Genomic DNA, 22,796 nt, shown 5'->3' with positions numbered 1-22,796 from the left:
AAGTCATTAAACAGAGCAAAAACTAAAGTGGGACAAGAATGGAACAGAAAGTAATCTACAGACTCCTCAAAGGAAGCATCCCAACATCACCATTAACTGATTTGGAAAAAACACAGAAAATCTAAATATGGATGGTCAGAGGAGGTTTTCTACCATATAATTGATAAAGGTGAATTCAGTCTCTGAAACACTGTTCCACCTCACTTGGCAAAGCATAACAAACACTAGTGATTATTTACAAGGGTGGTTATTATGTTTCCATCTACTTGAGAACAAATCCAGCCATAAAATGTTGCTCAACAAAAGTGTTGGAATCGAAACTATGACAGATGCTAGATTTTGTAACAACTCGTTGTAGATATGTGGTGGGATGTGACCATTACTACCAGAGTCACAGCCATAGGGAGAAAAACTCTTAGATTGCAACATCCAGTTTGCTGAGTGGCTAATCAATACTCAATTCCATGATAACTCATCATTAGAGAGTAAATTTTGCTTGAACATTTTACACTGTTAATTATAAAAAATAAGGGAAAGGCAACCACTCACTACAGTGGATTGATGCCTTGGTCACAGAAACATGTAACAGAAAACAGTATTTCCATTAGCTTTTGATCACCGGCTCCTTTTCTGCCAAAAGTAAAAACACACACACACACACACACACACACACACACACACACACACACATGAGAGGATAACAGGAAAGAGGCAGGTCTTTGGACAGATGACACTGTGGCTGCAAAACAAGATGAAAAAGGTGACAGTACAACAAAAAGAGATGTAGGGAGTGAGGTTGACAAGGGGTAAGAGAGACAGAATGAGGGACAGGGAGAATGAGAGGCGGATGTGGAGGGAGAGGATGACAGTGAGGCTGAAGGTGAAGGTGAGGGTGAGGGTGAGGGAGAGGAGAGAGAGAGAGAACGCCCACTGGGGGTATGAAAGGGGGGGGGGGGAGAAGGCAATCCATGAAAGGCAGTGAGGCAGTGCATGAGCTGGACAGAGAAGGAGTGCTGTGGACAAAAGGGAGAAGGGAAAAGGTAAGGTGAGACAGTGGGAACAGGTTATTGGATATTTAGACCATCTATGTTGGAGAATGTAGTTCAGAGAAACTTTTAATAGGCGAGAGTACCTAAATGGCCTGCATAGTGAAGCACCTGCCAAAGTCTTCTTGCTATGGTTAAGGGAGTGTGCATTTGGGTGTCTGTGTTGGTGTGTTTTGATTTGTGCACTTTTACCAGAAAAAGAGCTGAAAGTTAGTATGAATGCTATTTTCTGTTGTGGATTTCTGTGCTCTACACATCAATCCAACTATAGGTGAATAGTTGTGTTCCCATTATTTTACATACTGCTCCATCCAGGAATTTCCACTATTGTTTGTCACTGTTAGTATATAATGTGAACCAATATTTGATGCTGATTTCTGAGTATATTTTTTTTCTTTTTGCTGAATGATTATAGTTTTATATGAATTTTCTTTTAGATATTTTATCATGCATGACCCTGTGGAAGACGCAGGTGCAAGACCTGTACAATACACCCATCCAGCACATCCTAATCGAGTCCTGTCACAGACTGAGAGGCAAAGCCTTCTCCGGAAGCCGTCATATCATTAACCAGAGCTCTGCCACAATTTTGGTACAGCATTTATCATGGGCATGGTCACAAACTAGCTATATGCCAGTATGAATGGCACCACCAAACTGTGGCCAAGAAAAGAACTGCCCAACCTGTGGTAGAATACACTGCTGTTCACAACAGTTCAATTTCACTGGCTGCTTCATAACCTGTGCCATCTGGATCCCCCCGCCAAACACACACACACATACCAGCATCTCTGAATTATGTAGATAGGAGTTGTATTTGCAACACATGCTTCATTCTCATAATCATTCTTGCCACAATTTCCATTATGCCTGGCCCACATCTACCTCTATCTCCACCCTGAACCAGGACCCTAAATTCACTCACCCTGCACCCACACCCACTTCCACAAGTCTCCCCTTCCTCTGCTCTGTTGCACCCTCCCTGTCTACTCCCCCAAATCATAATAATGATAATAATCATCACCCTTGGTAGTTGAGTGGCCAGCGAGACAGAATGTCATGCCGAACGGCCCAGGTTCGATTCCAAGCTGGGTCAGAGATTTTCTCCACTCAGGGACTGAGTGTTGTGTTGTCCTTACCATCATCCTTTCATCCCCATCAACACGCAAGTCGCCAAAGTGGCATCAACTTGGAAGAGTTGCACCAGACGAATGGTCTACCCAACGGCAGGCCCTAGCCACACGGCATTTCCATTTCCATCATGTCATTGTTACTTTGTATTGTATGATCTCACCAGTGCTGGTATCACATTCCTATCCCATGCACCTGCTGCCTCTCCATCCTGTAGCCCTATCTTGTTCACCTGATGCCTCCCTACCAGCAGTTACAGCTATCAGCCACCCTTCTCAGCTCTCCTTTCAATTCCCCATCTCCTTTCTCCTCTCACGTATTCCACTTGACACAACTCCACACGCACTAAAGCTGTAGAACTTCAGCCCTCGTTCAGGATATTCCGCAACATGCAGGTGTGTATATGTGTGTGGTATGGGGGAGAGGGGGATGCATGCATGTGCTCTAACATGAAACAGGATATGCCTGAAAGCTAGCAAGGTTTTCAGTCCTGTTTATGCCCTGGCAATCAATTCATCTGCTGTTTGGAGAGTTGTTACCTTTATTCCTGATTTGTTATTTAGTTTGTAGCAGAACTTTTAACTGCCAGTGTTTCTTTCTTATTACTAAGTTGTTACTTAGATTCTACCAGAACTTTCCATTGCCAGTGTTTCCTTCTACCTATTTTTAAGGAAGATTAATATTTGAGACGAGATATTTTTCATCACTCAGCATTTAGCATGACACAGAAAGTCATACAAATCTTTTACCAGTTACCCAATGGTGTGGAGAACCTCATAGATAACAAAAATAAGCTCAGAAAAAATGAAAAGTCATGTGACTTCTAAATATGTGGTTCTGTACTCCCCCCCCTTCCTATCTCTCTCACTCTCTCTCTCTCTCTCTCTCTCTCTCTCTCTCTCTCTGTGTGTGTGTGTGTGTGTGTGTGTGTGTGTGTGTGTGTGTGTGTGTGTGTGTGTGTTTGTGTGTGTGTGTGTGACACAGAGAGAGAGAGAGAGAGAGAGAGAGAGAGAGAGAGAGAGAGAGAGAGAGAGAATTGGAATTTAGGGGGGTCTCGAGCACACATTTAAGTTTAAGTATGTATCATGATACGAAAAAAAAGAAAGTTACAGTTAGCTTAGCTTATAAAATGTACTCGCCAAGTGGTGGCAGGAGAATACACATATAAAGGTATTTAAATTTGCAATCTTTCAGAGCCAGTATTTCCTTCTTCTGGCAGAAAGGTTGAAGGGGAAGGAAGAGGGGTGAAGGAAAAGGGGTGACATTTAGGAAACAGGGAAAGACTGGAAAACTCACTCAGAACCCTGGGTCTGGGGACACTTACCAGGCAACATGAGAAGGAATGACTTCAATGTATTAATCAGCTACTTTGACAAAGCTATGACTTCCTATAACCATGCCATGAAATGAGGTCCATTCTGTATGACATTCTGCCCACCACACCTAGAATAGCTTTTCGTCATCCTCCAAATCTCTGACATATCTTCGTTAGACCCTATGCTCCTTCTGCACCCATTTTCCTACCCTACGGTTCCTACCCCTGTGACCATCTCTGCTGTAAATGGCAAAATGTATACTATCAAAAGGACAGCCATCTGTGGAATGACACACGTCATGTACCAGTTGTTAAGTAAACACTGTTCAGCCTTCTACATTGACATGATGACTACCAAGTTATCAGTTAGGATGAATAGGCATAGGCAGTGAGTGCATACTGGTAATACGCAGTATGCTGTCGTAGAGCATGCTCTACAACATGACAGGCATTACCTTAGTGCCTGTTTCATCACACACACTGTATGGATTCTTCCCCAGATACCAGTTCCTTGGAACTCCACAGCTGGGAATCAAAGTTACAATGTGTCCTTGAATTACATTAATTTCTTGACTCTCGGCATTTCTTCACAGTAGTATTCCTTTTTTCACTCCCTTTGGTCTTCTATATCGTTCATTTTCTGACATGTCTATTTTTCCCCAACTCCCACCCTTCCATCTCTATCACATACAGTGCACTTAGCTTTCTGCTTTTATTAACTTGTCCGCAATGTTTTGGCAGTATTACCCTACATTTTGGCAGTAATCTCTGTCTTGCATATTATTCTATCTTCCATCTTTAAGCTCTCAGGTTTTCAGATCTCATCCTGTGCAGCACCCAACAATCAGTCTTTCCTTTTCATCCCATGCAGTAAGTCTCCCCTGACTCGGGTTTTGAGCAACTTTCAAAACTCTCCCCATTTCCTAAACCTCATCAATCCTCTCCCTGCACCCCTTTTCCTTCCCCTTCAACCTTCTGCCAGAAGAATGATCCACTGCCTCTGAAAGCTTGCACATTTAAATACCTTTATATGTGTATTCTCTTGCTGCCACCCGGCGAGTATGATTTTTATCTCTCCGGTTACATTATATTTTCAAAAATTGATAATTTTTGTTGATATAAATTTACCTTAAGATTCATGTAAAAGATAATACTAAGAACAGTCAGTATGTTACCATACTTCTCACCGAGAAAGCTTACTAGGTTTGTAAATTAACTGACATTTTCATTACAGCAAGACATCACAATTTTCATCAAGGGGACACACAAATAACTAACTAGTTGTTGTAAAATGGGTTTCTGTTCTGGGTCAAATACTATGACAAGAAACTCACCATGTTAACACTTCACCTGGTTGACTCAACTAGTTGGATACATTTGAAGGAAATGAGTACAATCAGAGGAAACTGTACATTTCTCTCAGACAATATGACACTAAGCAGCATATGTATGAATCTAAAAGTTAACCATGTGTGGAGGGAGATAATACTTACAACAGGCACAACACTGTAGAGTATTTTAGGCTCTGATTCATCAAGGGAATGAATTTCCTTATTCCACCTTGCTCCATCGAGAAAAAGTCCATCAATATAAACCCCATCATCTGGTGGAGTATCGTATGTCTCCTCTGACATCATCTGGAACAATGTATAAAAATCACAGACAATAGTCATAGATACATGATAGATAGATGAAATTGAAAATTGCTAAAACAGGTTTGGAGGCTGAGGCATGCATGAGAATAATGAGCATATTTGTCATGTAATTAAAATATTATTTTATGCAGTCTTAGACAGAGGGATAAAAACAAACAGACAGATATATTTTTCATACTTTAGGTTCATAGTGATCCTGAAGGATGTAGAATATGTCATGAAAACTAAATATGTAATACATATTTACAGAAAAAGCAATATGCTAATGGTGCTCAATGATGCAGAATAAGCAAACAAAAATGCAACATATTTTGAATTGAAAGTTAATGTCAAACTTGTCTCCCTCCTCCCTCTTAACTCTTTCAGACCCTCTGGCTACAATTGTGTGTGTGTTAGCTGCAACAAAAGTATTTTTTCCCAATGGAAACCTTTTCATCAGGCACAAGTGCTACCAACTACTGGGCACCACTATTAAAATATCAGCAAGCCAATGCAGCAGTGCACAATAGCTTGTGACTACCAGAATACACAGATGTGGTTGCTTTGTTATATTCCATTGTGTAACTGAAGATGCAATTCTTATTTTCCTTGGTAATTACTGAATGTTCATTTTATTATTTATTACAACAGAGAATATTTGTAAGTAGTTATTTTAGTCCATAAAATGAAGTCAAGTGCACAAAGTATGTTTTGGAAATAAGGACAAATTTTTGTATTAATCTTCCATCTAAAATAAATTAACAAAATCACCTAAGATTATTCTCACATAAGGAAAAATTTTCCATTCTCCAGAAAAAAAATTCAGGTCTGAATGGGATATCAAGGGAAATTTGTGATTGGATCAAGCATGTTTTGGTAGGGAGAATGCAGCAAGTTATCTTGGATGGAGAGCCACTGACAGATGTAGAAGTAACCCTTGCTGTTCATGTTGTAAATTAATGATCTTGCATACAACATTTATATTAACTTCACACTTTTTACACATGATGCAACTATCCAAAATGAAATACTGTGTGAAACAATCTACATAAATATTCAGTCAAATCGTGATATAAGATTTCAAAGCAGTGTAAAGATTGGCAACTTGCTTTAAATGTTCAGAAGGGTAAAACTGTGCACTTCACAAAAAACTAGTATTCTATTACTATAATATCAATGAGTGACAGATGCAATCAGTTAACTACACAAATATGTAAGTCTAACACTTTTTAGGAATATAAAATGGAATGATCACATAGGACAGACTGCTACTTACTGTAAAGATGACTCATTGAGTTTCTGACAGACTGCTACTTACTGTAAAGATGACTCATTGAGTTGCAGACAGGCACAATGAAAAGACAGTGCTTTCCCCTTGCCCACCCCCCACCCCCTCCTCCCAATGACCTAATCATAAAATTTACTTTCTGAGGAGCCTCCTCCTTTCACAATGATCTTCGCTTTTTCAGATTCTACCAGTCCCTGTCCCTCACCAACTCGGTACTGCAAGAAACATCACCATGGCACAGGCATACTGGAACCATCTCTGCTCCCTCCACAAGATATTACTACTGTGCAGTCCCTACTATGTGCATCACATCTCAAAAATTGAATCCCTTGCTCTCGAGCATCTGGAAGGGCATTCCAGACACCACCTCCATAAGTTATCCAACACGCCGATATCGTACTGCTGCCTGGGGCACCACTATTCATCCCCGATCCTATTCATACTGTTCATCTTCACCAACCCCTCATAGCACCAAGACCTACCTAGCTGACCTTTCCAACTTTCCACATCCCCCAAAACAACCTACAATCACTCTACCAAAATCAGAACTTAAACAATCACAGAACACTGTTGTTAACCTTCCTACCAAAATCCTCAATCCCAGAGAAGATTCATTCCTATCCAAAAGCCTCACCTTCAGCCCTACATCCAGATTTAAACATGTTGGACTTGTCAAAGACGTACCCTCCTTCTCCCAATCTTCTCAATGGAAATACTTCTTTGCCACTAGTCTTTCCATCCACAGCCAACACAATCCCAAAATTGAACACTGACTCTCCCAGTTCCTAACAGCGGTGAACCGTGATCTTCCTGCCCCCGCCCCCCTCCCACCTACCCATCCCCTCGTCACCTTCCAACGTGGCCTCACCATCCTCCCCACGTCCCTTCCTAAGGAACACCAACAGTTCAGCAAAAGAAAGGACAGCCATAAACAGCATAAAAACAGATCTTAACCTTATCATCCAATTTTCTGACCAAGGTTTCACCACTGTTATTATGAATCTCAGTGACTACCTAGAGGAAGGCCTCTGCAAATTATCTGACTCCTACACCCATAAGCTCTGAAAGAGTGATCCCATTCCTGAAGCCTTACATAACCACCAATCCCTGCTTAAAGCCTTACACCCTTCCCAAAGACTCTTCCTGAATCCATTTCCCTGCTCACCCCTATGATGCCTCACACACTCTCCTTCTACATGCACCCAAAAATACACAAACCCAACAATCCTGGACCTCACTGTAGCTGGGTATTGTGCTCCCACTGAAAGAATATTAGCCAAAATTGATCAAAACCTTCCACCAACTGCCCAAAGTCTAGCCTCCCACATCAAAGATACTAATCACTTCCTTCACTGACTCTCCACCATTCCCACCTCTTTAAGACATGGATCCCCACTCATCACTGTTGACACCACTTCCCTATTCACCAACATCTTTCATGTTCATGGCACTGCTGCTATTGACTATTACCTCTCCCAACATCCTTCAGGCTCCAAACCCACTACCGCATTCCTCATACACCTTACTAACTTACACAAGTACTTCCCCTTTGAAGGCAAGGTATACAAACAAATCACAGCACAGCCACGGGCACCAACATGTCACCCTCCTATGCCAAATTGTCTATGGGCCACCTATAGCAAGCATTCCTAGCCTCTCAAACCCCAAATCCCTGGTCCAGTTCAGGTAGATTGTTGGGATCTTCATGATCTGGACACAGGGCCAAGACACCGTGTCCTCAGTCCTTTACAACCTCAACATCACATGGTTCTCCTCAATGTGGTGTATCATCTTCTTGGACATTGACCTCCTTCTTTCTGATGGCTCCATCCACACCCCTGTTCACATTAAACCCTCCAACAACCACCAGTACTAGCATTTTGACAGCTGCCATCTCTTACACATAACACAAGGTACGAGTATCAAATGGCATTTTAAACAGCAGATTGCACAAGTGAAAATGTCAACCATTGGAATATGGTTCTCTGGGTATGTAGATTGGTCATCAGAAGGGACAGTAAGAATTGTAAATAACAAAATCAAAACTTTATATCAGTGTGGTAATGGAACATAATTACTGCTAAAAATATGTGGTAAATACTAGAGTCCTGCACGACCAAGTAAGAGAGCACAAAATACGAGATGGGGGGAGCACACCCTAACTGGATAGGCTGCCCGCACTAGTTCTGGTGACCGAGCATAGAAGCTGTGACCAAATACACATTACACATGTCATTATCCGTGTGAGACTGCAGCCAGTACGTGCTTCTCATTTGTGGTGTGTCTCTCTCTGTAATCATGCAGCACAAGGAAGCCAGTGCAGTAAGGCATAAGATTGAAAACAATGTTTATACACTGAATAAATGGGAAGGTTTAAAAAGCCAAGTATGGAGTACATTTCTGTTGGTTGTAGATGAAAACAGTGGGTCTACTGGGTATGTATCATGCATAAACTGCTGCACATTATTTTGTTTCCAGTCAGGAACCACTCATTTACAGAAACACATTTGCAAGAAACCTCACAAAGATACAGCTCCTTCAGGGATACCAGCAGTAATAATAAACAGTATTACAGCAAGATGTGTTTAAATGTGTGCTAAAGATATGAGACCTTGTAATGCTGTTTTCACTGAAGGTTTCAGAAAACTAGGCCAAGAATTAATACATCTAGGTGTGCATTATGGAGAAGTTAACTTGGCAGATGCCATGCCTCATCCCTCTACTATAAGCAGACATGTCAAAAAACAAGCTGATGCAGTACAAAACAGCATAATGTCTTCTGTTATTGCGTGCTGTGACGGTTGATATGTGGACTGATTCGCATAATCAGGTGCACTATTTGACACTTACAACACATTACATTAACACAGATTGGTCTCTTGTGAACAACAAAATTCCCGGATGTTAAGAAGACAGGTGTAAATATTATGAAAGAAATTGAAGAGAGGATGGCTGACTGGGACATTTTGCCGGACATGTTGTATGGTTTTGTTTTTGTCTCCGACCAGGGTGCCAATGTAATAAAGGCTCTGGAAAATCGCTAAAGGATTCCTTGTGCTGCTCATTGTATAAACACAGCACTTAGCCATGCTTTCGATGAAGATAACTTCTCGTTAAATCATGCCCCGAACATCGCATCAACAATAAATACTGCAAAACACATTGTAAGGTACATTAAGAAAAGTGACCTCTGTTTGTCTTTAAAATCATCACTGAAACAAGAGGTCTGCACACACTGGAACAACTTGTACACTATGCTGGAATCCACACTTAGTATAACGAAGTTGCTCCTTTGTTGATGGAAATGACTCCACTTACAGATTGCAAGGATATGATAATGAACTTGCAGGAAAAATTGTACATTTTCTGAGACCATTTAAAGAGGCCACATATGAATTAGAAGGCGAAAAAGAACCAACAATCCAGTTAGTTCTTCTTTGGTTTCACAAACTGCAACAAATTTTCAGTGTCAATGACACTGACTGTCAGGTGAGTAATTACTGCAGTTAAAAGCACTGTTTCATTATGATACATGATAGTTTTATAATTAACTAGCATCATTGATGAGTACTAATCGATATGTATTTTTTAACAGGAGGTACAAACGATTAAAAATCGAGCCTTGACTTTTGTTTGTGAGAAGATTGTGATCACTTCCAGGCATAAAATTGCTACGTTTCTTTGGCTGTCTTTCCGTGATCTTAATATGCTTGAAATAAATGAAAAGCAGGAAATTCTTAGCAATGTGCAACAAATGCGTGCTACTTACACAGGTACAACATACAATCATTAACATAATCGTTTCTGCATAGTTAGTGGATAGTGTACTATAGAGAAACAGGAATGATGTAATTCATATAATATTTCATTAACATAAAACACCTCGTTTTTACAGGAACGTTTCAATAATTTCCACATCAGTTCTGTATTACTTGTCTCTTTTGTTTATTATCTTAGATCCTTCTAGTACTGTGTCATCGCCACCCAGAAAGAGAGATCGTTTCAAGGAATGGAGGAACAACAGATCATCTGCAGCAGATCAAGTAGATCTCTACATTTTAATGCACCCGGAGATGATGATGACATCTTAAAGTAGTGGAGTAGACATGAAACAGATCTGCCAGGCCTGGCTGCACTTGCAAGACGTATTTCATGTATACCAGCAACAAGCGCGCCTAGTGAAAGATGCTTTAGTAAAGCCGGCATGTTACTAACAAATCGCTGCAGCCAATTAAATCCAGAACGCCTTAGTGATTTACTGCTGATTGACAATAACTATAATTTTGTTTCTGTTGCAAAGAAATGAAAAGTATGACAAGTTACATCTGTAAATGTTTAACGTTCTTTGTATGCTTTCTTTATGAGGATGGTCGACAAGGAAGATGGAATATTTGGAGTCCCTTTTTCTGAACCTCTGTAACTATAGGAAGATATCTAAATAAATGAGAATAAAGCTAATTTTCTTCTATTTCAAAACTGCAAAAAACTTAAATGTGCCAGCTCAAAAATGTTAATAAAAATGTAGTTAGCTATGAGAGGCAATTAGACAATAGTGATGCAGGATGTACCTGAACTGGGTGAAGTGCAAAAAGGGATAAGAGTGGTTTACTAGTATGAATACAGGGTATACCTATGACAAGGATAAACAAAGTTAAACCTATAGTGGCGCAACAACACAGGACATGGCTACAGAAGGGAAGTGATGAAAGAAATGGAGGTAACAGATTTACTTTGTCCTCGATGGACATTTGTTGTGGTGTCAACTGTACAAAACGGCTTCTTCGGGCTCTGCAGCAATGTAGGGTTCATCATTGTCTACAAACTAGTAGATGGGGACTTATATCGCTCTTTCATTGTGGGTCTGGCGGAATGAGAGACATAGAAGGTCATGGTACTATGAGGACATACAAACTGGCCCTAACACTGTGCGTCAGTTACATGGTAACAATGAGGAATGGAGATTGAACTTAAACAATCAATATGCCCAGTGCAGATTGATCTAAGGAGGGCACAGAGAAGAAGAAAAGAAAAACGTAAGTTAAATATTGTAAATAACATTATTGTATAAAAGAATTTGTAAAATGAATATTAAATAACATTTTAAAAAAAGCTGACAAGTATGAGTACTAAACAAATAAAAATAAAAACTTGTTAAGTCTGACCATACAATAAAGGGTATTGACCCCCTTTCAGGCTAAGGACCTAACATAGAAATTGTAATGTAATAGCTACTCTTAGCAGTGAATAAACAAACAATAAACAACCAAAAAAGTGCACAACTACTGTTTACTGTTGTCCAGTAAAGTCAATGTTATCTCAGAGCGGGACTGATGACCTCGCTGTTTAGCCCCATGACTCGCCTCAATCAACCAATCAATCAATCCATATTATCTCAGTATTTCAATTTATTTAATGTTCTTTTTCTAACAGTTGTCTTTTACTAATCACTTGTGTTGTTTCAGATGCTGCCATGGTGGGACTTTTATGGAGATGCTCCACCTTTTATGTGAAGAAGAAAAGTCTAAACTTGTCTCAAAAAGTATTCAATACAGTGTTTATTATGAGTTTGCAGTAGGGTTTTATTGAGTAGGAGGAAAAACCTATGTCTAATGAGATTCCTACTATGGCATTTTATATCAAGTGGATGAAGCCTTATTAATGTGACATGATCAAGATCAGAAGAAATTTATTTATCTAGTAAGAGGAAAGCCAATGAAGAAGATTCCATAGCTGTTACTATTAAGAAAAAATGAGGTACAGTGATAACTTCTGTGGATACTACTTCATAAAACATTAATAAGAATTAGTAATATTACAGGTAAATGTAACAATAGCAGGTGTTTGGTCTTCTTGAAAGACTTACTATTATTTATAAAAATTTGAAAAAATATATAACTAAATCACATCACCCCACTTCAGTATCTTCAGTTATCGTATGATTTATGTGTAGTGAGAAAGTGTTATGTAAACTGATTTTATATTTTGAATTGTAATATTATTCACAACATTCCTGTGTATAATAAACGATTTATTGCAGCAAAATAGCCATTATAGTTATACATTAGATGACAATCATTTGAGAAAGAATTACAAGGATGTGTTGAGTGTCTGCATAATTTTTAGTAGATTACATTCAGTGCAGGTATTATAACAGATTATCATTTGAATCATTTATTGCATAGTCTCTAATTGATCTGGTCCTCTTGTTGCATATTTCTATATGGCATCTCTCACAAGACTGTCCACATAGTGTACACTTGCAAAGGTTTGACAGTTTGTGGTATGTTGCATTTGCACAAGTTTCATGGTGGAATCCGTGTACTGCGAGTCTTGTAAGTACGTGTCTCATCTCAAAATTTGCAGCTGTCCAAGTGGAGTCGATCATGGCCCCGGATCCATAGAATTCTGTTGGTACTTCCTCTCTTTTCTTGAGTAGTGATCTTAGTAGGTTCTCCAATGCTGATGTGTTGGGAAGTAAGAACCTTGCCCTTAGATCCTCAATGAGGAAAGATTCTCAGGCGAGAAGGTAGACTAATCTTGATCTTGTGGTTTTTGCTACCCCTAATGCTCTTTTGATATAGGTTGCCTTTACTCTTTCCAATGTTTCTAAGTTCTTTTCATTTAGGTGTTTCCATATGATTTCTATCCCATAAGCCAGTATCAGTATTACTTTTGATTTGAAGAGTGCCATAGCTGTGTCTAGATTTAGTGTTCTGATGGAACTTATTTCGTTTATCGCTATGATGGCCTGTGTCGCTTTCTCTGTTGTGTGTTTAGTGAAGCACTTTGCGGACGGCTGGAGTGTTATCCCTAGGTATTTGTAATCTTTTGTGATAGATATTTGCTTTCCTTGTAGTGCAATTCTTGTCGTTTTTGGGATTTGGCAGCCTGGTCTGAATACCATCATTTCCATTTTGTCGGTGTTGATTACAAACTTGTGTTTTGTGCACCATTTTTTCACGTCTTCTATAGTCTCCTGTAGTTTCTTTAAGTTTTTTGAGCCTATCACAATGTCGTCCGCGTAGGCATATGCTTCGACATCTTTGTCATGAGCGATTTCCATAATGTCTTTTGCTGCCAGAATGAACAGGAGCGGGCTTAGTGGGTCTCCTTGGAGTACTCCGTTTGTTTGCCTTATTGGTTCAGGCAGGTCGAGGTTGTCTGAGATCCTTATCTCATTCCATTCATTTATGGAGTTTATAATCCTCATCCAGATGCTGTTTCTTCCCACGGTTTCGTCGAGCATCCTTTTTACTAATGATCGATCGAGGAGGTCAAAGGCCTTTGTGAAGTCTATGAATACAGCATAATATTTTTGCTTCTTATCGATGGTTTCCCATATGTTTTTTAAAAGCAGCTCCACTGTCGTGATAGTGGATCTTTTTTCCCTGAACCCGAATTGAGATTCTGGGAGGTGGTCTTCCAAAGTGTGTCTTGTTCTTCCTGTGATTAGTTTTGTGAATACCTTAAAAGGGTTGTTTTCCAAGGCTATTCCTCTGTGTTTGTTTGTGTCCTTTGGGTCGCCCTTCCCTTTGTACATTACCCTTACTATTGATTTTCTCCACTGGCCTGGGATTTTTGCTGTTTCAATGCATTTGTTATAAAGTTTTGTCCAGGTTGGTGCTAGCAGATGGGCTGTGTCTTTAAGGTATTCGTTGTAAAGCATGTCCGGTCCTGCTGCTTTCTTCCTTTTTGTTGATTCAATGATGTTTCGGACCTCATTCGGAGTGAGTGGGGACCAGTCTGCCATCTCTCGTGGTGTGAGCTCTTGACTTGCTACCTGTGCTCCTTCTCTACCATCTTTGCTGAGAATGTCTTTGAAATGTCTCATCCATTCTTCCATGCTTATATAGTGTGACTGTGCCTGCTTTCGGGGGCAGATTGCAATGAATGGGTCTCTCCTGGCTTCTTCAGCTAGTCTTCTTACCTCTTCTTCCCTGTGTGCCATTCTCTTCTCCCTTGTTAGTGTTTTGTAGGATCTTCTTTTCGCAGTGTATGTTTGTAGTAGTGAGTGATTATCTGTGCCCGTTTTTAGTCGGTGTAAAGCTTGGAGTACTTCTTTTCTTTGCTGATAACACTCTTGATCAAACCATGGTTTAGCTCTTCTCACTTTCCTGGGGGTAGTTGCTTGTTTTAAGAGTTTCTCCAATTCAAGTGCTGCCTCCTCTACTTTTGAGTTGTTGATTAAGGACTCAATTTGTTCTATCTGGTCGTGGTATTCTTCCACTTTCCTTGGATCCAGTCTCCTTGAGACCAGTCTCTTCTCTTGGTTCTCTCTTGCCTTCCAATCACTTTGTATGACTATGTTCATCAGGATGTGTTTTCTTATAGGCCTGTGGTTTGCATTCCAAAGTGGGCTTATGTCCCCTTTTATGTTTCCTCTTATGAGGGCGATATCAATAGCACTTTTGCCATTATGGCAGAAGTATGTTCCTGTGTATATTGTCTATGTATTTCTGGAAGCTATGGCCCAATGTAAAAAATTATATCTATGCAAAAGTTTCACAAACAAAGAGAAGACAGCTGACAAGTATGCTGGCTCAAGACAAGACAGTGTTGTATAAGACAGGAAGTTGCGAGTGTGTTGTAATTTTGAGAAAAGTCTGTTACTTTGTGAAAAGAAGAGTTATTTTAGCAGTGTAGAAATAATGAACAGTTTGCAGAATACTATTTCCTTGTGATCTACATTGAGCAGCCAAATAAGATTCATTTTCATGATATGAAAGGTGAGCTAGAGACTGAGGTCTTTGTTGTTTCATGTTACTGATGAGTGGAAATTTTACTGGATGCATTCATACATAAATCTGTCATTTACTTCATACAAAACTGTACTTTGTAGTATGAGCGCCAAGCTTCCAGCTAAATACGAGATTAAAGACTATAGTAAATTACTCAAATAAACAAAATTAAATGCCAGATCATGCTGGGAAGGGTAACAGAAGATTTTCTTCAGTTGACAGCTACTCTGAGTTGAGACTACTTACATAGTTGCGATTAACTTTCACTACATTCAAGGATTATGATTAATCTAACTCCAGACAGGATGCAGATTGTTGGATGCCATTATTACACACAATAACTGATATTCATTATTATGAGTGGTATGAACTTTTCCTACATTAGTCTGTCAACATGCATCAGCAAACATATTCATTTCAGTTGTTCTCTGTACAATGATTTCAGAAAATGTTTTTGAGAAACTCTTCCACACGACAACTTTTTGCATCTTATTGTTAACTGGCAGCATTTAACACTGCAGAAATAACTACAATACTTTGTGTATTTTAACTGTTATGTGTTTTATTGTATTCTTTGTTATAAGTGTGTGTAGGTGTAGCTATGTAATGTGTGGGATCATATCAGTAAGGTGTAAGGAGATAAGCTAACTGCCAGATCTCTGAATGAATAAATCTGCTCAGGCTGGGAGCTTTTTCATATTAAGTGGAATTTGACAGAAGGGACATGGCATGTTGAGTTATATTTAGCCAACAAGGTGTTGTGGAGCCTACATTCTGTGCTGATCTAGTACACATTAGTAGAAGTATAGTTTTCAGAGAATCTAAGTTTATATCCAGTGTGGGAAGAATAGAAGCTATGTTCATACTTGGAAATTCAAGCCAAGAGAGGACTGTATCATGCATACTGATTTGGCTGCACCATTTTTTGGAAGCTACTGGCTCATCCTCATCAAAACTTTCTCCTGATTTTCATTTGTGATACAAATGTCATCGATATCTACCACAAAGGCTATTCAGGCTCAGTCAAAGATCTTCTCTATGGAAGAGTTGTTGAAATATATTGTCACTGACAATGGCACCCATTTTCTTCTCAGTAATTTAAACTATTTTGTGAAACCAATGGAATTTCACACTTTAGGACTGCACCATTTCATCCTGAGACCCATGGACTCAATGAAAGATTTGTATGAATTTTTAAGTTGCACATGATGAAAGCTGGTTCAATAGTACAATAAAGGCAATAATTTATTGATCTTCCTATCTCTGTACAGAGCTGCTTCACCCAGTGCATGTTCTCCAGTGGAGAGATTCAATGGGAGATGTCGTCAAACATTAACATCAAGTTTAAAGCCACTCATGCATCCACATTCTGAACTTCGAGAACGGTCAAAACTTTTTTAAAAAACATTATGATATGCTACTCATTATAGTGCACAAGTATGGGAAAATACAGGCATAGTCACAGAGAAGCTTGACAATTCTTTGTGTAAAATTAAATGTTCACATGAAATCACAATGAGCCACAAAAATCAAATTAGGCTGCACCACATTCATGTGCATACACGTTGAACTCCTAGGTTGTTTCCTTTTACAGAATCAGAAGCTAACCATCTGAGGGGCCTTCCAGTGCAGCCGGCAGTCGTCCTCACTAAAGCCTCCAGCAATGGACCTAACTGCATCCAGCATGCAGTGAACCAATGGAAGTGGACATTGTGCCTCTCACCTCAGACCAGCCTATGGACATCAAAATTGTGAGTGCTTGACTGGGCACCCCATAACCATGGTTTTGCACAGGTTTTCTATGACACCACAGATGAATGTCAGTGGAAGCAACATACATGCACCTACCAAATATACATGCTGACAGATTAGGAAATAGCATGCTAATGAATCCAGCCAGCTTAATGTTGTTATGTACCAAGCAAGAGGTACACAACAATTACCATGGTAGGCTGCCACCACACAGACACAACCACTTGCTGGCATCTTTCACCTCCCTGCAGAAGCCTCCCGATGGCATGCACAATCATAGAGCTCCTCCTGCATCTGCACCACTTCCTCAAGCATGTCATGTGCATCTGCCACGAGTGTGGACAGCTACTATAGGGAGCACTGTCAACCATGAGCTACATCCCTTCTGCCTTGTACTGACAGACATGGAAATTGTTCCACCAAAAGGTATCAAAAACCAGCAATTACACAATTCAGTTGAGTGCCTACAGTTAACTCAGACAGCACTGTGAAGACTACCTTCTGATTTAGTGGTTGCTATATACAGAGAACTTGGAGTATCAAGAGTGTCTGCACAATTACTGTCAGTTATTCATAGACTGCCAAGAGACAGTGAAGTTATTGCAGATATCACTGTACTAAGTTTAGGGCATCAAGTGCCACACACCAAATTATACATAAGTTAAATAGCATTTTGAAACATGCTCATAATAAATGTTATTTCTTTTTGTGTTGTCACCTCTTCATTAATGTGCCACCCCATCAAACAAATGTTTATTTTCAAGTGTGCAAATCACAATTAAGGAACCACAGCAGGGAAACAGTTTTTTGCTACAGTGGATGTTTGGGCTGAATTAATAGCAGCATTCAGTTACTATGTTCACAACAATTATAAAAATGATTAATCATCTGTATCAAACCAGAACAAAAAAAGAAATGAAACAAGACAGAGGAAGAGGCCAGGATTAGCAAAGAAGTTAGACAATAACAACCCCTACCACTGTATTTACTTAATGTGTTAACTGAGAAAGCTATTCAGATCACTATCACTGTATTTACTTGATGTGTTAACTGGGAAAGCTATTCAGATCATGGAAGAGAGCACAAAGGGAACAAAGTCCAAGTTGGAAGAGTACATTGTGTCAGATTTGCTGATAGCCCTATCAGACACTCTTAAACTATGGAAAGGAAATGTGAACAAATGAAAAAGAAAAGTAATGGTACAATAGAAAAATATGGGAGGAAAAAATAAAAACCAATACAAATATTGATGATGTCACAGCTGATCAGGTAAGACAATTTTTTTATCTCAGTAGTATAATTGCAGAGGACAACAGACACTTAATAGACTTGAAGAGAAGGACTGCATTGGCAAAACAGGCATTTATGGCTGAGAAACATATTTTAAACAGCAAACATATGAATAGTCAGGAGATTCTTTGCAAAATCATCTGCATGCAGTACATTCCTCTATGGATGAGGAAGTTGGACTCTAGATGAAGTAATGCGTGCACACGTGAAAGCCACGAGCATTAGCAGTGTGTTGTCATCCATGAGAGTGCACCACAAAAGAGCAATATCATGAACCTCCAATAGAGCCCACCAGGGGCAAGTGCCTATTTCAATTTGCTGTGCTACACTCATGCCCAGTTATCATGTTAATGCTGCTTGCATGAATTTGCCTTATCTTATTGTGTCCAGTGTATGTTATGGTGCTTGGCATACATGGCACAGTTCAATAAAGTGGTACTAACAGTCTTGGTTGTGCTGTGTGTCCAAGTTACAACACAAGTGATGATAAATATGTGATAGTTCTCCACACAGTTTTCAGTCTCTGCAGTCTCTGGTTGGTCCTTCATTGCATCTACAATGTCTGACAGTGCTACTTATGAGTTTTTACACCGGCTGGTTGATCAGCATGGGGTTCTTACTGAGGCATTGCAGAATCTCAGTCAACAGCAGGAACCATTTGCCACAGTGCAACACAATCAAACTCCAAGTATTGCAAACACTAGCCTCTGTTTTGGCAAGTCTGGGTCCATCTCAATCTATGACACCTGCCGCATCACCCCTTGCACCTCATGTTTTGCCTGTCACTACACTGGTCATTTACTCCCCAACATTTGTGGCTTATGACGAGTCTGTCAAATAATGGGAAGCATACGAAAAATGGTTGTGGCAGCATTTTCATGAATTTGGATTGAAGGATGTTACCTTATGCCCTGCTTTCATTTTGTTTTGGTTATCACCTCACATGTATCAACTCCTTTGCCAACTGGCTGCTCTGCAGGATCCACCATCTCTTTCTTTTGATAACATCTGTGATCTTCTTTCTGAATACTACTTTAAAACAAATACTAACAAAGAGATAGAGGGGCTGGCCAGTACTTACCTCAGCTCAGTACAGCTGATAGATAACACAAAATAGAACAGAACAGAAAATTTACATTCCTAACTTTCAGAACTTTGTTCCTTCGTCAGGGAGGAGAGAGGGGAAAAAAGGGAAGAAGGGAAAGTGGATTTAGTTACTCACAACCCAGGTTATGAAGCAACAGGGAAAGGTAAACAGGGAGCACCTTTCCCTGTTGCTTCATAACCTGGGTTGTGAGTAACTAAATTCACTTTCCCTTCTTCCCTTTTTTCCCCTCTCTCCTCCCTGACGAAGGAACAAAGTTCTGAAAGCTAGGACTGTAAATTTTCTGTTCTGTTTTGTGTTATCTATCGGCTGTACTGAGCCGAGGTAAGTACTGGCCAGCCCTTCTATCTCTTTGTTAGTATTTGTTTCACATCTTTATATGAGATTTTCCATTAATCATTAAAATACTACTTTAAACAGATGCACATCACTGCCTCTCAAGATGAGTTCTATCAGTGTTGCAAGAAACCAGAATGTTCCTATAAACTTGGCCAGCTGAGCTTCATGGTTTAAGCCATCATTGTCACTTTCTCACTGATGTACATATAGAGTCATATACCACACAAAATTTTTCGTGATGGAATCATTCGGTTGGCTCTCTATCGTGAGGTTCATGAGCAGGCCCTTCAGTATGAAAACCCCTCCCTATCTGATGTTCTCACTATTGCACAATTTGGGCTTGGTTATTCAAATAGAATCATGGTGTGGGGTTGCAGAAGTTCAACCTGCTTCCCTCCATCATTTGTCAGATGGTTCACAGGAATATGATATGGTGGCAGTGGTCCACATGTGAGCAAAACATCACGGCTGCCTGTCCGAACCACTGAGACAACCACAGCCACAGAAGCAGCACAGCAAGCCTGGCAATGAACAACAATGCAAGTGCTCTGTGCTTCCCTTTTCTCTGTCATGTTTTGTCCCTCCTGACAGACCAGATTGTCCTAAGCAGTGGGCTGTTGGCTGCCAGTGCAACAAAATGGACCACATTGCTCCTTTTTGTAATGCAAAGTTCCAACAGCTTATTACAGACACTGACATGGATTTTGGTTGTGTATTGGCAATCTCCGTTGCACTCAATAAGCTTTTTATTGGTGTCAAGGTTTATCAGTAGGTTTTGCACATGCAAGTTGACAGTGGTACTGCCGTGTCATTACTCAGCTTGCAACATACATGGACTTGGGTCCTCCCCCTTCAGCGCCAGTGTCATGTACATTAGTCACCTATGAATGAACAAAGCATTCCAATACGAGGTACTTTCTCAGCCCCAGTCACATATAAATCTGTGGTTTCACAACTCAACTACTTACGCTCTGAATTTTCCACCCTGTTTTCTGTGGGCTTGCGTTGTGCCAATAATTTCAAAGTCCAGATCACCATGAAACCATGAAAGTAGGTTCTTTTGTGAATTTTATGATATTTCTAACTTCATTAGGTGCTGCGTAAGTTTGAAGCTGATACAGCTTTCTGAATAACTCAGCAGCCACTGTTGCAGACTGATCATTTGGGGGCTCTACAGTTCAACAACAAGGTAAACTGCACTTAATTTTTGGATGCTTCTTTCACATTATTCTCATCTCTCACATCCAAAAGAAATGAATTATCCTTGACTGTTCCCACTTTTTCTCCTCATTTTTCCAATATTGTAAAATTTATAAGCTCACATTTTGTGTAGTGATAAATATATGATTTCAATGATGTACTTTATTATCTCATAAGGCGTTTTAAGAAATGTACTTATAAGAAACAATATTATGAAAAGGATAGGTGCTACTCACCATATAGTGAAGATGCTGAGTCACAGATAGCACAACAAAAAGAGTGTCACAAAATAACCTTCCAGTCATAAGATCTTTGTCAAAAATAGATGACACACACGCACACGCACACGCACACACACACACACACACACACACACACACACACACACACACACACACACACACACACACAGAAAGGCAACTCACACACACATGACCACAGTCTCTGGCAGCTGAAACCAGATTATGTGCAGCAGCAGCAGTGCATGATGGGAGAGGCAACAGGATGGGGTAAGGAGGAGGCTGGGGTGGAGAGGAGGAGGAATAGCAGGGTAGAGGTGGGGAATGGTGAAGTGCTGTTTGGGAATGTGCAGGGATGATTTGGAGAGAGGGTAGGGCAGCTAGGTGCAGATGGGAAGTTAGACAGAGGGCAGAGGAAAGGGGGGCGGGGGTTAGTGGAAAAGGAGAGAAGTAAAAAGACTGGGTGCATTCGTGGCTGTGCAGAGCTGGAATAGGAATAAGGAAGGAACTAGATGGATGAGGAGAATTACTAACGAAGGTTGAGACCATGAGGGTTACAGAAATGTAGGATACATTGCAGGGAGAGTTTCCTACCTGTACATTTAAGAAAAGCTGGTGTTTGGGGGATGGATCCATATGGCCAGGTTGTGAAGCAGTCATTAAGATAAAGAATGTCGTGTTGGGTGGTATGCTCAGCAGCAGGGTGGTCCAGTTGTTTCCCGGCCACAGTTTGTCGGCTACAAGGCCACCCTGATTGTTGGTGCAGCAGCTTAAGTCCCTCATTACTTCCGCCAATATAATTAATCCTATACCTTCAAATTGATCAATCTCCCTGTGTCACTCTCCCATATTTTTGTGTGTTATTTGCCACATCTTTCCATTGCCACATGATCTTGTACCTCATCCTACCAACGCCTCCCCACCCTCAACTTCTTCTCTGTTTTATCCCAGTTTGAACCTACTAATTTCAACTCATCCAGTCACATCTGCCATCCCCATTCTTGACACTTATCCACACTCAGACCTGCAACCTACAGTAAAATATTTTTTTATTTATATATTTTCTTTGATCTGATTGTTCACGCCAATTCTAATAAGTTTTTGCCTTTCACTATCGTCACACTCCCTCAGATTTCTTCTTGTTCCTCCCTATTTTGTCCATTTCACTGTTTTTGCAATTTTTCCCATGTATTTGGGTGTATTTTTGCCATATTTTTTGGATGTAATTCTATGTTATTTATGTATTTTCACGTTTTTTTCCACTGCTATGGATCCTCACTCCTTCCATCTGCATCAATACAGAAAAATTTCCTTATCCCTTGGAAGAATCCAGTCCCAAGTACTGTTCCTTCCTTGTTGCTTGGTTCATTGAATGCTGTCCAGAGGGCCTTACAATCAAATTACCCATCTCTGGCTGCCACCGTTCCCTCCACAATTACCTCCATCTGTTCATATTCTGCCAACATAGTCCTGCAGAACCAAATCAACCAAGTCCAAATACCTTCTATCGATCTGTACAATTCTCCTGATAAGCAATCTCAAATTCCTGGAAACACACAACAAACATTGAAACTCTTGCCCTCCAAGAACTAGAGCAACACACACAACGCCACATTACAAAACTCTCCACCCTGCTCACTTCCTACTCCCGCCTTGGAGTACCACTGTTCATCACCTTTACAACAACCTCCAAACCTCCACAATGTCCTCTCATAGCTG

General features: G+C 40.2%; 1 protein-coding gene across 1 annotated transcript in view; it reads right to left on the bottom strand.

The window, feature by feature from the left end:
* LOC124596265 (dynein axonemal heavy chain 7) overlaps window positions 1-22,796 on the bottom strand; it is a 1,038,560-nt gene that overhangs the window by 16,227 nt on the left and 999,537 nt on the right. The window contains 2 exon segments of the mRNA XM_047135340.1: window positions 4,989-5,119; window positions 12,324-12,336. Of these exon segments, the coding sequence (XP_046991296.1) occupies window positions 4,989-5,119; window positions 12,324-12,336 (144 nt within the window).

This window comes from Schistocerca americana, chromosome 2, assembly GCF_021461395.2.
Source record: "Schistocerca americana isolate TAMUIC-IGC-003095 chromosome 2, iqSchAmer2.1, whole genome shotgun sequence".
NCBI lineage: Eukaryota > Metazoa > Arthropoda > Insecta > Orthoptera > Acrididae > Schistocerca > Schistocerca americana.
This window is presented reverse-complemented; position numbering and strand designations above follow the sequence as displayed.